At 38.3% G+C, this 17,861-nt stretch overlaps 1 protein-coding gene, 1 long non-coding RNA gene and 1 pseudogene across 4 annotated transcripts in view; 2 read left to right on the top strand and 1 right to left on the bottom strand.

The window, feature by feature from the left end:
- Positions 1–15,833, top strand: part of LOC308248025 — a 28,506-nt gene extending 12,673 nt beyond the window's left edge. Inside the window, exon 4 of one of the 2 annotated variants that reach the window (XR_013960592.1) lies at positions 15,518–15,833. This is a non-coding gene — a long non-coding RNA (uncharacterized lncRNA). The remainder of the gene's footprint in view (positions 1–15,517) is intronic. The other variant, XR_013960593.1, reaches the window with a different exon arrangement.
- LOC308249560 (olfactory receptor 13D1-like) lies at positions 320–1,187 on the bottom strand (annotated as a pseudogene). Its single transcript has one exon. The product of its transcript is annotated as an olfactory receptor 13D1-like (transcript).
- LOC308248020 (olfactory receptor 13C7-like) lies at positions 5,687–6,646 on the top strand (the record flags this gene model as incomplete). Its single annotated transcript, XM_080667935.1, has 1 exon — positions 5,687–6,646. The coding sequence occupies one exon, from the start codon at positions 5,687–5,689 to the stop codon at positions 6,644–6,646; it is 960 nt and encodes a 319-aa protein (XP_080524061.1).
- Positions 15,834–17,861: the final 2,028 nt, after the last annotated feature.

Raw genomic sequence — 17,861 nt, 5'->3', positions numbered from 1 at the left:
AATAGATGTTCAATCACAGTGACTGAGAAAAGGAGACAGAAAAACAGAAGGGAGAGAAAGGAAGTAGATGGAAGAGAGGAAAGGACAAGAAGGAGGAGAAAATGGAGAAAAGAAAAGAGGAAGAGAGAGAAAGAGAGGAGAAAGGAGATCGCAGAGAGAAGAGAGATTCATCTTGAGGAAAAACCATGTGCCCTTATGGGACCCTGGGCAGAACTATATACAGTTAGAAATCTCAGACAAGACACTATACCGAAGATTTTAATGAGCATTCTGTCTTGAAAATAATATGAACTTTATAAGCAGATAAGTTCCCTTGATTTCATCTGTGAATACAGAAGATTTGATCTGGTCCCACTCCATAAGACAGTCCAATGATTTCATCAAGATGCTTTTGAGTTCGTTGACTAGGGCTTCATGTACATAAAAAGGACTGACCCATAGAATAAAATGACTACAGTCAGGTGGGCTGAACACGTAGAAAAGTCTTTTTTTCTTCCTTCAGCAGAATTAATTCTAAGTATGGAAGAGAGGATGAAAACATAGGAGATGAAAATTAACAGTAGAGGAATCATCAATACAACAATACTTGCCACTGTCATAATAAGCACATTCATGCAAATATCTGAACATATGAGTTTAGGAAGAGCCAGAATCTCACAAGTAAGATGGTTAATGATGTTATTCCCTCAGAAAGGCAATGACATTGTTAGGACTGTTTTCACAAAGGAGTTTAGACAGCCTATGATCCAAGACCATGCAGCCATGTGCAACAAACAGCACCCTGTTTGTGATGATGGGGTACCTCAGTGGGATACAGATGGCCACATGCCAGTCATAGGCCATCACACCCAGGAGTACACCCTCAATGGAGCCCAAACCAAGAGAGACAGCCATCTGCAGAGCACTGCCACTGGAGGAGCTGGATTTTCTCTTGGCCCTAAAGATGATGAGCACTGGGGAGATGGATGATGATGTTTAACAGATGTGTAAGAATGAGAGGTTTCCAAGGAGGAAACACATGGGGGTGGGAAGGTAAGAATCTAGGATACTGATGATAATGAGGAGGCTATTTCCCAGGAGGATTATCACAAACATGCTGCGGCAGAGCACAAACAGAAAAAGTTGGAGCTCTGAGTATTGGGAAAGTCCTACCAGAAAGAACTGGTCACGGCTGAGTAATTCTCCATCTATTTGTGTCCATGCCACCTTCAAGGTTTAGAAAAGGACAAGACTCAGGGAGTTTTGATCTTTTAAAATGTAGATGTAGCAAATGACTTTCACTTCTATTACTTTGTTTTATTCTTAGAACAGATCCTGTTCTTCAGATTGATACATTTTTAATCTTATTTCTATGGCATTTCCATGTTTGAGTGAGGAAGAAATCAGATTATGCTAGTTTGCTCTTTTCAGAACTGGGATATATCTCCTTTTTATTGAATGATTAATTAGATTTAAAAGTTAATAAGAAAGAAACAGCCTACTTACTGAGACCTATCTTTGAACTGAGTTACATTAGATTGTCCTGTGTATTTTTTCCCATGCCTCCATCTCTTTCTATTAACCACATAATCACATTAATTGTTGTGTTGTTGTTTTTCTTAATTTTCTTAATTTAAATCACACCTCTGATCCTTTCACTGCTTGGCTTTGGGATATACCATTTAAATTCTAATTAATCACAATTTGATGTCCCGGTTCTGTTCTTTATATCATAGATTAATTGGTAGTTACTTGTTTGCCTTTGACTACCCCTACAATCTTTGTCTTTCTAGATTCTTTCCTGCCAGGTACAAAGCCCTCCTGTTAGAGAACATGCTACAAGCAAGTGAGAGAATGATCATGAGTCTGTGAGAGAGACTCTTATGATGAAATGAGTGAATATACTGATCATAATGTAACTGTATTATGGTGAATATTTATCATTTTGATAAACTTTAGCCTGAGGATCTAGATGAGGTTCTGTGTTCGTTCAACAAAAATGTATGAAACATTGCTCTTATCTAACTTCAAGGTGATGAAACTAAATTTTCTAGGCTTATTATGAAATTAAAATTTTGTTCACAATTTAGATAAAATATAACCATATTTGAGTAAATTATTTTAGGGTACAGAAGAGGTTGGAGCCAAATTAAGTGTCTGGTCCTTAATTATGTTGTTAATTTGTCTTTAGACAGACTGAAATGGACAGATGTACCAGCTGCCTCGTAAAGGGACAGGAAGATGGCATGTGAATGCCATATAAGTAAGAGATACAGAGGGGCCTGGGAGTTAGGGAGCCAGAGAAGTGTGTGCCAGCCACTCCAGGGGAAAGCGAGGACTGATGCATGGCCCAGCAAGAGGGAGAGCATTGTGAAGGCAGAAGCCAGGGCAAACTGTTTGAAGTATAGTCAGGCAGTTTGCAGGAGGGGAGCTGATCCCAGATAGTAAGACCCTAGACATTGGCTTGCCATTCTTGTAATGGGCTGTAGAACCTGGCAGAGGACTAAAGTGACGCATGGGATCTAGGGAAGAAGCAGACAGAGTCTCCGGAACAAGATGATCTCAGTTATTAAACACTGAATGAATGAAATCAGAAGGGAGATAAGATGATAGACTAGGGCTTGGAAATGTTGAAGCACAGTAATTAATCATGAGTCTCAATAAGTTCATCCTAATTGTTTCTTCGTACCATATTTGTCCTGGAAAGGGGTAGAGGGTTGAAGCTATAGTCATATTTATGTGGTGGGTAGTAGGTACATTTGAGACAACAGAATATAATTCTGTATCTACCAGAGTGGCTTAGAGAAATACACTAACTATTTTCTCCTCTTTTTTATTTAAATATTCTAAAAATAGTACTGTCTCACAGTACTGCCTAGATACCTTCGTTCTAGGAAAGGCCAGAACTGGCAATGATGACAGGTGGGCAACCCAGGCTTGGACTGGATTTCATGTGAGTCCCAGTCACAGGAAGTTAGGTTTGCCAGGTTAGCAAATAAAAATAGATGACGCTCAGTTAAATTTGAATTATTTCTAATTGCCTTCGCATATGCACACTGGGATACAAGAAAATTATTGCATAGGAAATACTTGTACTAAAAATTACTTGCTGTTTATCGGAAATAAATTTTAAGTATCTGTATTAAGTACCTCTTTAATTATATTTCTATAATTATTTGGTTCTACTCTAACATTATTTTGTTTTACATAATTTGCTTATAAAACTTCTTGCAGTTACATTTGCATTGTAATATAGCTTTACTGTGGTCACATCAAAACTATTTAATTCCTTTGTCCACTGAACATTCATTAATGAAAAAACATGTTCAACATTTGCATTGCAAGCCAGTATACCGAAACTGTATTTGCATAAAGTTAAGAACTCTGAGAATTGGTTTTCAAATTTGATTTGTTGAAGCATAGAATACCATTTTTCATGGCATAAATAGCTTTCATATTGTTCAAGATTATGTTGCATCTTTTGCTCAACAACTTTTTATGATTATTATCCACTGACAAAAAAGAGTGCTGTTTTCTAATTTTATTCTATTCTTTTTAACAGTATACATGATGATTTTTATTGTTTAATGCTGAAGAGTATTTTATAACCTTCATGTATAATGATTGATTTCAAAGATAGTCATGACATAATTATCCACTTCAATCGGAACTTCTTGTACTGTTCAGAAGTAAAGTATGGTTTGCTCATCTCATGGCAATTGTCGATGTGGTCTGTTCTGTGTGTCTCATGCCAGTGTGGGCATGACTGAAGGACAGGGTGGATAACTTTGGGGTATTGTGTATATACAGGGTGGTAGGGCTTACAGTTGTTTGTATGGAAAATAATATAATAATTAATAAAAATAATACAAGAATAAACTCTATTTCACATACAACTGTAAACCTACTTTTGCCCCACCCTGTATTTGAACAGAGGACATAAATGAGAAAAATTAAAATGACTGTGCATACTATTATGGCTGTTTTAGAGTGACCAGTAATAACAGTTTATGGGCGCTGAGACTCCAGGATTTAGAGGTCAAAATAAAGGATATCAGCAGATAATTTATTAAGAACAAAGCATCGTTTTGACTTAAGTGTCACAGATTACTAACGCATCTCTCTATCAGATATAGTCAATTTTAATTTCCAGATCTTAACCATTTGACCTAGGTAGCCATTTTAACTTGGTTCTTCCCAGACAGTGTAAAGTCAGAAGAATTATTGGTTTTGTGAGTTACACTTCCAATTAAATTGTATTAGCAACCTTGTCTTAATTGCTTCCAAGGGATTTCATCCCAAAAGTACTAGAAAGTTTCTAAATTCTATTCAGTCCACGTTGTGAACTTTAAATTGCTTTTGGGATTCAGGAACATCCGCAGAGCAGCACAAACTTTAGGTTGCTCTGGTACTCTGTTGGCTGGTTCTTTAAAGGAGCCTCAGAGTGTAATGCATGTAAAGAGCCCACCTTTCATCGTTACTGGAAGTCAGTGCTATTTTGTCACTGGTAAATTATTATTATTTTTTAGCAATAGCAATGACAGATACTTGATGTTAATGAAAACTGAAAAGCAGATAGTTCCTTTAGTTATCTTACTGAACTTATTGAGATGAAACGTATGAGACTAACAATCTCATAAAATAGTAGGACTTCTGTTTCTGGCATTTTAATGTAGAAATGCTCTATATTCCAGTGAGGTGGGATACAAATAATTATATAGCTAATGCTGAATGATATTTTGAGTGACTTCAACCTTTTTATTATGGGTAGTCTGAACATGCAGTGAGAGGAAGATCAGAAGGGCAGTGGTTAGAGTGGAGGGAGCTGATTTCTGTGCAAGGAGAAGATAAAATGTATTTTCTCATACTTGGAAGTAAAAGAGTAAATCCCCTGTCACTTAAATTCTTAGATTATACATTTATTTATGGTTTGGCTCTAGACGGAGATATGTGTGCTAGAGTTATTCTGAGAACAACTCGCCATTCATTTTGTGTATCAGATAGGATAGTTACATAGATGTTCCAATTTGTACTGGAAAAGACAAAGAATAACAATTTTATCTAAAAATGTTTTCTTTTACAAACACCACTAATGCCAGTAATTAATGTTCTTAAGAGATTGCAAGTATACATTTCCTTCAAATTATAAAGTACCAAAAGTTCTTTTTCTAAAAATATATCTTTTTGGTTTTTTCTCCTAATCACAGAACTCTTCTAAACTGAGGTTGTTACCATTGAAACAGGATTTATATGTACTATTTTGTTTTAGTAGCTAAAGAATAGGGATTTTTGTTAAGGCTAATATATTCATTGTAGAGGAAAAACTTATATATATAATGGTGGCCAATAATACTTTATATGTTTTAGATTTGGTCAAAATGTTATAGTAAAACTGCATTCAAGATAATTTCAAATTCATAATGTAAGTGAGATACATAATTTAACCCGGTTGTGTGCATTCTGAATCGTCTTCAACAAGGATTTTTTTTTTTTGAGCTAAAGCCTCTTTTATGAAGTATAAAAGTCTAACTGATCTTAGCTTAGACGATAGTAACATTCTTATCCTATCCACTAATCCAATTTTAGGTCCATATTATCCATAAGGAAGCCACTTAAGGATGCAGACAACTCTTACAGACACTGCTTTAACAGGTCCATGTACATTCTGGCTGCTGCAGAATTCCTTTTGGTGAAAGAAAACATTAACATGGGGAAAACCAACCAATCTTCTGTGACAGAATTTGTCCTCTTGGGGCTTTCTGGCTACCCAGAGCTTGAGGCCATTTACTTTGTTTTGGTCCTATGTATGTACCTGGTGATCCTGCTGGGAAATGGAGTCATCATAATCGTAAGTGTCTATGACTCCCACCTGCACACCCCCATGTACTTTTTCCTCAGTAACTTATCATTCTTGGACATTTGCTATACCAGTTCTTCTATTCCCCTATTTCTCAGCAGTTTAACTTCAAAGAAAACCATTTCCTTCTCTGGATGTGGAGTGCAAATGTTTCTCTCCTTAGCTCTGGGATCCACAGAGTGTGTCCTTCTCAGCATGATGGCATTTGACCGCTATGTGGCTATATGCTTCCCTCTGAGATATCCCATCATTATGAGCAAGACTTCCTATGTACCCATGGTTGCTGGGTCCTGGATTGCAGGGGGTGTCAATTCTGTGTTGCAAACCTCTTTTGCCATGCAGCTTCCTTTCTGTGGGAATAATGTCATTAATCATTTCACTTGTGAAATCTTAGCTGTCTTAAAATTGGCCTGTGCTGATATCTCCATAAACGTTATTTGCATGGCTGTTGCTTATATGATTTTTCTTGTTGTTCCAGTACTTTTCATTTTTGTTTCTTATGTTTTGATTATGTGCACCATCCTGAGGATTCCTTCTGCAGAGGGAAGGCGCAAAGCCTTCTCCACCTGCTCTGCCCACCTAACAGTGGTGATTATATTCTATGGAACCGTCTTCTTCATGTATGCAAAACCCAAGGCTAAAGACTCTTCCAGTGCAGACAAAGGACATGTCACAGACAAAATCATCTCTCTCTTCTATGGAGTTGTGACACCCATGCTCAATCCTCTCATCTATAGTTTGAGGAACAGAGATGTGAAGGCAGCTGTGAAGAATATACTGTGTCAGAAATGCTCCACACAGGGAACGTGAATCCTATTTAAAAAATTCCTTTACTCTGAATGCAGGTCTCGTTCTCACCTGAAGGTTCCAAAACAAAAATAAGAGTTGGTGGTACCATTAATCCCTGAAACTCATTTTTCTGTTCCTGGTATTTAAATGTGAGAGAAATCTAGGGCCTATCTTTTCCCTTCATGACTGGATTAAGGAGAAAAGGTACAGAAATTTGTGGGTAAAAGGATTTGTTAGGTCTGATCAAATAATTGAATCAATGCCCTCTCCCCTGGGAACTGACCTTTAGGCCACTTCACAATGGACATTCCACTTGTTAAAACAATTATTCTCCCTCTGGACTTTCCTAGAATCCGGACCTGCACAGAGAATTCTCCACCCAGAAAAAGCCCGCCTAGAGTCCTTTAAAAACCTCTGACTCCCCATCTTTGGGTGTTGGCACCATTTTGGGGCTTAGCCCATCTGGTATCCAGATGACCTAATAAATTTATAATCCCTCACCACTTTGGCCTCATGCATTCCTCCTTCAGCGACCTTAACAGGATTCTCATCCCAACCATTTACTTTCTCACGGATAACAGAATTTAGTTCAGGAATGATGGACTTTATAATATTATGTAAAAGGAAATACTATTTTACTGACTTAACCTCTTATCCTCTACATGCATTAGTTTTCTAGTCTCATCTCTTTTTTAGGAAGAAAGTTGAAAGTGCCTTGTGAAGGGGCAGAGTACTATATGAACTCAACATTAAGTGATTCTTATTGGGGATAATCTTTGATCATTTAGAGGGAAAGGGTGAGGACTTTAGGGCATCAGGTGCCTGGCCTGTGTACATGTCACAGAGAGACAAGAGTAGAAAAATGAAGCTATTTTTCATAGGGATGAACCATGGCATGTTTGAGTGAAAACCATTGTTATTGATAAATGACTCAAAAAATTACTTAATTTCTAAAGAACTCGGTTGCACAGTTCTCTGAGAACATGGTGATAATGGGTTTAGAGCAGGAGTGGGCAAACTTTTTGACTCGAGGGCCACAATGGGTTCTTAAACTGGACCGGAGGGCCAGAACAAAAGCATGGATGGAGTGTTTGTGTGAACTAATATAAATTCAAAGTAAAGGAGCAGAGGGGAGAGCAAGAGAACCGGATAGAACAGCTGGATCCGGCCCGCGGGCCGTAGTTTGCCCACGGCTGGTTTAGAGTGTTACAGATAGGTATTTTTTCAGTCACATGAATTTCCTATAGAATGTGAGCTTTCTGTTCAGTCAGTCATTTATTCCTTATTTCGATTATTCAATCAACCAGTATTTACTGAACACCTATTTTATCTCAGGCATTGTGCTAACTATTGGTGATACCAAAAACCTAAAAAACATGGAAACAAAAACAAAACACGATCAAGAAGCACACAGTCTTGAGGAATACAGACTGACACATAAATTGGGGACAAAAATGTTAAATGATATTAATAACTTTATCCTTTCCTCTACCTTATAAGCTGGATGTTTTGTTTGCTTTCATAATATGTTAGGTTTTTATTGGGCTGAACAGAGTAATGGGTAGATTTGGAGTAGTTTAAATGGGATAAACTGAAAGGGCTTGGCCATCTCTAAGAAACAAACGAAAGGGGACAGTGGGAAAGAAGGGATAATGCAACAAGGAAGAAAGCATTGCATACTAGAGATTTTTTTTTACTGTTTTTTTTTTTTTAAATCTTTATTGTTGAGATTATTACAAATGTCCTTCTTTTCTCCCCCAATTGCCCCCCTCCACCAGGTTCCTGCCCACCCCAGGCCTTCGCCACCCTATTGTCTTTGTCCATAAGTAATGCATATATGCATGTAAGATCTTTGTTTAATCTCTTCCCGTCCCCTCAACCCCCTTCCCTCTGAGAATCATCAGTCTGTTTCATTTCCATGCCTCTGATTCTATTTTATTCACCAGTTTATTCTGTTCATTAGATTTTTTATTCGTTTATTTTGAGTTTTAGATTCAATTGTTGATAGGTATGTATTTGTTGCCATTTTGTTGTTCATATTTTTTATCTTTTTCTTATTTATTTTTTTATTTTATTTTTTTAAATATATTTTATTGATTTTTTACAGAGGGGAAGGGATAGAGATAGAGAGTTAGAAACATAGATCAGCTGCCTCCTGAACACTCCCTACTGGGGATGTGCCCGCAGCCAAGGTACATGCCCTTGACCAGAATTGAACCTGGGACCCTTGAGTCCACAGGCCGACACACTATCCACTGAGCCAAACCGGCCAGGGCTCTTTTTCTTTTTAAAGAATACCCTTCAACATTTCATGTAATACTGGTTTGGTGGTGATGAACTTTTTTAGCTTTTTCTTGTCTGTGAAGTTCTTTACCTAACCTTCAATTCTAAATGATAGCTTTGCTGGGTAGAGTAATCTTGGTTGTAGGTCCTTGCTGTTAATTACTTTGAATATTTCTTGTCACTTCCTTCTGGCCTGCATAGTTTCTGTTGAGAAATCAGCTGACAGTCGTATGGGCATTCCCTTGTAGGTAATTAACTGCTTCTCTCTTGCTGCTTTTAAGATTCTCTCTTTGTCTTTAGCCCTTGGCATTTTAATTATGATGTGTCTTGGTGTGGTCCTCGTTGGGTTCCTCTTGTTTGGGACTCTGTGCTTCCTGGACTTGTAAGTCTATTTCTTTCACCAGGTATGGGAAGTTTTCAGTCATGATTTCTTCAAACAGGTCCTTAATATCTTGCTTGCTTTCTTCTTCTGGCACCCCCATAATGTGAATGTTGGCACGCTTGAAGTTGTCCCAGAGGCTCCTTACACTATCTTCATATTTTTGTATTCTTTTTTATTTTTGCTCTTCTGGTTGGGTGCTTTTTCTCCCTCATATTTCAAATCGTTGATTTGCTTCTCAGAATCCTCCACTCCACTATTGAATCTCTGTATATTATTCTTTATTTCAGTCAGTGTATGCTTAATTTCTAACTGGTCCTTTTTCACTTTTTTTCTAGAAGATTCTCGAGTAACCTTATAACCATGGTTTTGAACTCTATATCCAGTAGTCTGCTCTCTTCCATTTCTTTCATTTGCGACATGCCTCCTTGTTTCTGCATTTTGGCTGCTTCCCTGTGTTTGTTTCTATGTATTAGGTAGAGCTGCTATGTTGCCAGGAGTCTTGTCCAGCATCTAGAAGGGTTCAGGAATCTAGAGACAAAACATAATTTTGGAAGGCATTTTGGGGAGCCAGAGGAGACTTGGCTAAAGAAACCAAGTCCTCCTGAATCTCTGGACCCCTTGCTCTTTATTAACACAATTTGTCCTAAGGCAAAATAGATATACATATCAAAGGTAAGTTTGGTATACAGTAGGCATCATTAGATTGGGGGAACTGCCTTTGGCTATTCAGGTGTTTGGCCAGCAAGGAGGCAATAACTTATAGATTGAAATGCCCTCAGCTGTCTGGCAGCAAGCAATCATTTATGCATCCTTTTCAGGTTTAGGGAAATGCCCTCAGCCATTTCCAACAGGCAATAACATGTGATCCAGCTCTGCTGAATCCCAAGTTTCATCAACCTTTTGATGAAACTTCTTGCATTTATGACATGCTAGAATTAGCTTCCGGTACTATGTCTTCTTGAGTTGGTAGACTGGCCTGGTGTAGTAGGTGTTCTATAGAGCCCAGTGGCTTAGCATCCCATGTCACCTGAACTGGGAGCTCTAGGTGCATCCCTTTGTGGGCTGTGAGCACAGTCCTGTTGTAGTTGAGACTTGATTGCTGTTGGTATCACTGGGAGGAATTGACCTCCAGGCCAATTGTCTGTGGGGACCAGCTGCGACTACAGTGGGAGAGCTGCTATGCAGGAGACACCCTTATGGAGCAGGACTTGCTTCAGTGGGGCTTTGGTACTCACTGAGTCTGCCCCTTGAGTGTGTCACTTATGGATGTGTAGAATTGTAATCTGGTATGGTCTGACATTGACCACTGGGTACACTGGCTCTTGGGTCTCCAGGGAGGTGCAAAGTCAGCCATTGTCTGGGGCCACCCAGCAGGAGATACAGAGAGATCTGCAGATTCCTCCTCTTTGTATCAGGTTTGGAAGTGCCCAGATGAGGCCCACTTATGAAGCAAGGCAGGCTGGTTCTGGTGCTGGGTTTTGGGCCTTTTATTGATAGGTTTGGGGCTTCCTGATCCAGCTGCAGCTAGCTTGTTTGAGAGATTTTACCCTGAGCAAGGAAAGGCCATTCATATGCAAAAGCTGCTGCATACAGCTTGGGTGAAGTTGTAAATTGGATGAGGTGGGGTCTTAGGGAATCACCAGGGTGGAGCAAACAGAAATAGCTGCCAGTCAGCCCTGCATCTGGGGAGGTGCCAGCATAGGAACAATGATCCCTGAGAGCACCTCTGTCTGGGAGCTAGCCACCCTGAGTGCCTGCCATGATGCCAGACAATCCAGTTTCTCCTCATATGTGTCTGTGTTCCCTAGCACCTCGCCCTAGTGCTAAAGCTCAGAGGAAGTGGGAGCTTGTAAGTTCAGTTCGTGGTGCCTGCCTTTTAAGAGAAACAGCTGGGTCTCCAGCAGCCTTTGTGTCACTGAGCCCCATTATGCACTGGTTTTTACAGCCCGTTCTTCTTACTGCCTGTAGGGACTTCTTTTCCCAGCTCTGGGACCCTGGGCTAGGGGGTCTGGTGTGGGGCTGGGACCCCTTACTCCTCCAGGTGGCCTCTGCAGAGATGATCTCCCTCCTGATTAAAAAAGCCACACATTGCCCTAGCTGGTTTGGCTCAGTGGATAGAGCGTTGGCCTGTGGACTGAAGGGTCCCAGGTTAGATTCCGGTCAAGGGCACATGCCCAGGTTGTGGGCTCAATCCCCAGTAGGGGGCATGCAGGAGGCAGCCAATCAATGATTCTCTCTCATCATTGATGTTTCTATCTCTCTCTCCCTCTCCCTTTCTCTCTGAAATCAATAAAAATATTTTTTTTAAGAAGGCACACATGTGGGTGTTGGACCAGCCTGTTCCACGCCTCTGCACCTTCTACCAGTCTCAGTGTGTGCTTTCTTCTTTACTTCTCTAGTTGTAGGACTCCCATTCAGTCAGCTTTCCAGCGGTTCTGGATGATGGTTGTTCTGTATTTTAGTTGTAATTTAGATGTGGTTGTGGGAGGCGGCAAGTACAGGCATTTACCTACGCCGCCATCATCCCGTAAATCTCTCCAGATGATTTTCAATCAAGGAGTGTCTCTCAAACTTTAGTGCATATATAAACCACATCGGGAGTCTTTGAAAAATACAGATTCTGATAAACTAGGGCTGAGGTGAATCCTGAGTTCTGCATTTATGAACATGTTACAGGGTGATGCTGATGGCTCGTTTGCCACAGAGCACACAGAGTAGCAAGGCCTCTTAGATTGTCTCTCTTCAAAACCTGGGAAAGCACCACTGCGGCTTTACCTGTGTATAGAGTAGTAATTAGATAGTACACAATGTGAAATGGAATGTTCTAGTGAGACTTGGAGGTGAGACTTCTGTGTAGTTTATTGCAAATGGGTTCATGTTCTTCACGATTTTAGATATACAAGCAACCAAATTGCATATAGGTTGTCCATAGGAAAGTAACTAGACTTGTTGAATTTTCAATTAGGGCCAATATTTTTAAAATAATGAATTTTTGGTCAACTAAAGCACCAGAGTTTTTCATAAAAATGCATGAAGCAAATGTCTTCAATTTGAAAACAGAATTAAAAAATAAATATTAGCAAATGACTTTCCTGTTTAGAGTAAGTGAATCACAGAATGTCCTTTTAAAAACAGCTTTGTATCCTCATGGTATTCTGCCATAGCTACAAACTCTATCTCTAGATAAATAAATTAATTGATCTAATGGATGAGTTACTACTTACTATTTTAATACAATGATTGTGGAGGTGATATAGGATTTGCCTTGTGATAGTTATTTGCCAACAATTTATGCTGCTCTTGAGGAAACAATGCTCAGACCATTTAGTCGGTTTATAAGGAGGTATATAATCCTATTGAGTATGGAAAGGAGGACTCTTATTCAATTCAAGCTGTGCCAAACTATGCAGTCTTATAAAGAGACCAGGAAGAAGTGGATAGGCCAAGATATACTCCTATTCAGTTTGAGATTGGAATTTGATTTACTCAGGAGCATAATCAACCTGTTGTTAGTCTGCGTATAAATCTCTGACAGAGGCCTTGAATAAGTATCAGTAGTCTAGAGTCTACACTGAAGCTGTTTGGGTGAAGGTATGAATCAGGTCCAATGCCATTTCTTCTCTTTTAACTTCTCCAAAATGTTTAATCCTGTTTAGAAATTATTTTGACATTTCTATAGGAAGCCACCCATCTCCTTTGATGCTTAAAAAAATCTAATTAATTGAGTAGAAGACATTATTTGTATTTCTCTCATAATGCTAGAGTGACTCCTTTAAGAAGGAACTGATAAATTCTAAACATTTTGTTCTTCAAAAGGGTACTGTGTTGAATACCTTTGAAATGTTTCCTGCATCTTTGTTTTCTTATATAAGATGGAGTGCCATAATTTGTTTGGATAAAGGAAATGAAAAAATTTAAGACTAGTATGTAACAAATTTTTATTTATTTCCCATAGAACTTGCACTTTTAGATAATCTTGCCATTTTGTCTATTTTGATGATGGGGAATTATGAAATCACAGTACATCAATCATTTACAACTATTAAATAATATTTTTGAAGAATTTATATTAATAAAAAATATTTATGTTTAACTAAAAGAAAAACAAAAACTAGTGTTCAGCATTGTTCGCAAAACCTAAACCAAGGAAACATGCATTATAGAGGTTGGAAAGATATATCCCCAAAAAATTAACTATGGTATTTTTTTCTGAAATTTCCAAATTTCTAAAAATAAATGTGGATACATATGGATAACAGAAAACTATAATTTAAAAAGGTACCTAATTATGTTAGAAAAGTTAACTCATAGTAAAAAAAAAGAAAAAAAAAAAGGAAAATCTCAATTTAAACTGTTTAAGCAACTTCTTTAGGCCTGGAGATTACACATTGGTTCTGAGTTGCACAGCATGCCCATTAAGATACTTTCTACATCCTAGGTGATGTCATAACAGACAACTATAGCTTTTTTATTTTTATTTTATTTTATTTTTTTAAATATATTTTATTGATTTTTTACAGAGAGGAAGGAAGAGGGATAGAGAGTTAGAAACATCGATGAGAGAGAAACATCGATTAGCTGCCTCCTGCACACCTCCTACTGGGGATGTGCCCGCAACCAAGTTACGTGCCCTTGACCGGAATCGAACCTGGGACCTTTCAGTCCGCAGGCTGACCCTCTATCCACTGAGCCAAACCGGTTTTGGCAACTATAGCTTTTTTTAAAAAAAAATTGGTGAGGGGCCTCATTTGGCTTTATAAAATTATTACCATTTCCTAGCATTAATAAAATAATTTGAAAAAAGTATTAACTTTCTTCTCTGCCAATAAAACTAAAAGAAATTTCATTCCTTGAAACATCGTTCTGATGTGATTTATTTGGGTGTTTCTCTTAAGTAATGTTGGATATAGGATGTTGAGGATCCCCTGTGACTTGGGGAGAAGGATGGAATGGGAAAAGAACTTTGTTCTTGAGAAGAAAGCTTAGAAAGATGTCCAGGAGTCAATGCCTTGTGAGCAGGTCACTGAATTTCAGAAACAATGATGTTGAACACCAGTTTTAACTTGTTTCCTGTCCAGTGCTATAATCCACCCCCCGCCCTCCACCATTATTTTTAGACCTTTAGTCAGACTCTATTTTTCCTGGATTAGTGGTTTTGTGGTGAAAAAATTGTATTCATTATGTGAGTGAAGCAGTTCAAGAAAAGGAGAGCACTGCTTATAGATATAGAATATGACTGAGAGCTCCTTTTAATTGTTTAAATTAGATAGATGGTGATTTTATGCCAATTAATTTGGGTGACATCTATCTGTTTAGGTGAATTCTTTGGGGATTCCTACAGTATGGAGTGGGACTAAGTTACAAGTTAGGTTGTAGATTTACAAGAAGAAAACTGAATAGCTCAGTGTCGTCTACATTTTCATTGTATTGTTCCAACATTTCTGAATTTATTGTGAATTTCAACATGCTACTCATATTCACATAAACACATGCAAATTCTGAGTTTGAATCAAATGCAATCATTTTCAGATTATTTTGTAAAATAAAACCCTTTTTGTCTTCTCTCACTAGTTTAACAAATTCAAATTAAATATCAATATATAAAAAATGCTTATAACAATGCCTAGAACCTTATAATTTTTTATTTTCATTCTTATTATTTATAACCAAGAGTTAATGTAGCTAAATGAGGTCTTTCTACTATATTATCAATAAGGTATGGTAGCATAAACAAAAGTCTGGACAAAGCCATTAAAATATGTTTGTAGTGAGGATTCCAGCAAGTATCTGATTATAGACTGAGAATGGGATAAGACGCATCTTCAAGACTTCCGATTGGTTATTTGAAATACAGTAATGGATCTAATATAATTAAGTCTTTAGGGATTATTCTTGAAGTTTTCAAAAGTTTTGAACATCTTTCCTCTGAAGCAATTTGAAGTTATGGCTTAGAAAATTGCATAAGTCCCTGAGAGCAAGAAATATTTAAATGGCCTTCCTGAGCCTGGAGAAGATTCTTTGGATAATTTCCTGGGTCTTCAGAATGGGGCAATATTTTGACCTGGGCTGGAAGGGCAAATGAAATCTTCCAGATTCTCAAAGACTCATTTTCCTCTTACTTTGAACTAGCAGAACCAAAATACATTCCCTTTGTAATCAATATTGGTTGTACCGTATAGGTTTTAAAACCATTTTGAAATAGTAACTTTGCCATCAATGTTTTCCAGACAACAAGTCCTGTGACACTGGCTCCTCAAAGGTAACACCTTCAGAAGTTCATCAACCTCATAGAAAATTTTGTACAAAAGGCTGCAAATAGAAGATCAAGGCAAAACAGTCTGCTGTGTGTTGCAACCTAGGAGGTGAGTCGACCTTCCATTTAGAGGTAATTGCTGAAAACATACTACTAACAAATCCAAGGGGATGTCAGTCCAGTGAACTGAGTTGAAATAGGCTGTTTTGGGATAGAATATTTCTTTTACCATAGAGAGTCTAAAGAGAATAGGACTAAAAACATTCTAAGAGGATTTTCTTGGATATAGTAAGAAAATAAAGAAAAAAATGAAAAAATATGACCAAAAAGTAATTTGAAATACAAAGTAATTTAAATATCCAAAAAGATGGATATTTAGGTCAAGAATTTATCTAACAGGGAATAGAGATTCATTTAGTCAGAATATAGTTTACTGGTTTCTTACGTCAGTACAAGTACCTTCATGTCTAATGTTGTCATTTCTCACTGGTGCAATAAGGTTGCTGTAAAATAGGCAGCAGACTTGTACCCTTGATCCAGAATGTAAAGGAGACTGGTGTCACCAAAAGTTTTGATTCTGTAACAATATACCTCATAGCACTAATTCAGTTCCCTTTGGTTCAGTTAGCAAATGTATGTCTAGTGCTAATCATGAGCAGACAGTCCCAGTCCTGGGGCCTCTACTGCTATTTGGAAAACTTCATTACTTGCTCTTGCATACATATTTTGATCTGTGCAAAAAGGAAATGAAGAACAATGAGTTCTTAGCTAATAGGAAAGAATTTTGACTTTCATAGTTAATGTTTGCATGAGTATTTTGGGAATTTTGAGCACTTTTAATTCTTCTTTCTTGTTGTTGGTAATGTATTCTCCTATGGTGACTTTAGACATAATATTTCACACACACACACACACACACACACACACACACACACACTTTAACTTTTAGATGAATGAATTGAAATAGCCTTTCTTCAAAACAATGTCAACCCCTTGAGTTCCTTATTTTAAATGGCATTGGCCTTTGCTATGGTTGTATAATGCCCTTCATTGCAAAGTGAGTAGAGTTTGATATAATGTGCATCCATGTCATATCATAGATGTCATGAACATTAGTAGGTTGGTTGTAAGAAGAGAGATACCTAACAGGTCTGATTATAAAAATTTAAAGGTACTCTTGTAAGAGCATGAACCTGGGGACAGAAGTGTAAAAGGACTTGGAAAAAGAATAAGTCAAGGAAGATGAAGAAACCAAAATAGTGCTTACCATATGGTAGGTGCTTTATATGCATTGTTTTATTAACTCTCCCCAGAACACCCCAATGATGCTATTAAAAGTCCTGCTATAGGTAAGGATATTGAGACAGAAGTTAATTGCACAAGGTCACATAGCTAGTTACTGGCCTTGTAAGCCGAGGGACCATGAATGAGTGACCCTAGCTCTGAGGTCATTGCTGGCCATAGGCAGATTTAATCCATATAGAAACCATGTAAAGTATGTGTCCATGTGTTCTGCACAAAGCCAGAGGCTTATCATTGATCCAATCCACTGAACAAAGGCTTTCAGTGAGGATTGAGGGGAGAAGTGTGGACTGAATCGACAGCTGGTGCAGGCCCCCAGTCAAGATAGGGTTGGGAAGAAGCAGAACTGGGGAAATAGAAGGCAGAGTCCCCTATGGCTGATTTTGCAGCACAGACTTGCACCACACCCTCTTGTTGGGCGGTGTGGTACATGAGCTTCTGTTAGTTGTGAAAGCCATTTCAGCAAGTTTCCCTCCAAGCTTGATAGCTGCTTACTCCTCTCCGTGGTTGGGGCTGTGGAGGGGGTAATTGTGTTTATTGAATTTTAATATTTTTAACATTCTGTGACTTCATGCTAGAAGTTTTCTATTGTTTATAGAAACTTTGTGTAGAAAGACTTGCTCTAAAGCACATCTACATGTCAGTAAAAATCTCAATTTCAGTAAAACATACATGTCTTTTTAATAGACAAAGTGAGCTTGCTTTGTGAGACAGTGAAATTGCTTTTCAGTTATCATTTACCAGGGAATTGGGATTTGAGTGGCTAGCACCGGGGTCCTCAAACTACGGCCCGTGGGCCACATGCGGCCCGCCGAGGACATTTATCCGGCCCACCGGGTGCCGCTGCCTGTCCTGCTTAGCAGCCGACTCGTCCTAGGCCCGCAGTGCGCATAGGAATTTGTTCATAGTTTTTTTTTTGTTATTTTTTTTAAACTATAGTCCGGCCCTCCAATGGTCTGAGGGACAGTGAACTGGCCCCTTGTTTAAAAAGTTTGAGGACCACTGGCTAGCATTAA

The sequence above is a fragment of the Plecotus auritus genome, assembly GCF_963455305.1.
Source record: "Plecotus auritus genome assembly, chromosome: 5".
NCBI classification, from domain to species: domain Eukaryota; kingdom Metazoa; phylum Chordata; class Mammalia; order Chiroptera; family Vespertilionidae; genus Plecotus; species Plecotus auritus.
The sequence above is the reverse complement of the archived record's forward strand: the minus strand, read 5'-3'. Positions and strand labels throughout refer to the sequence as shown.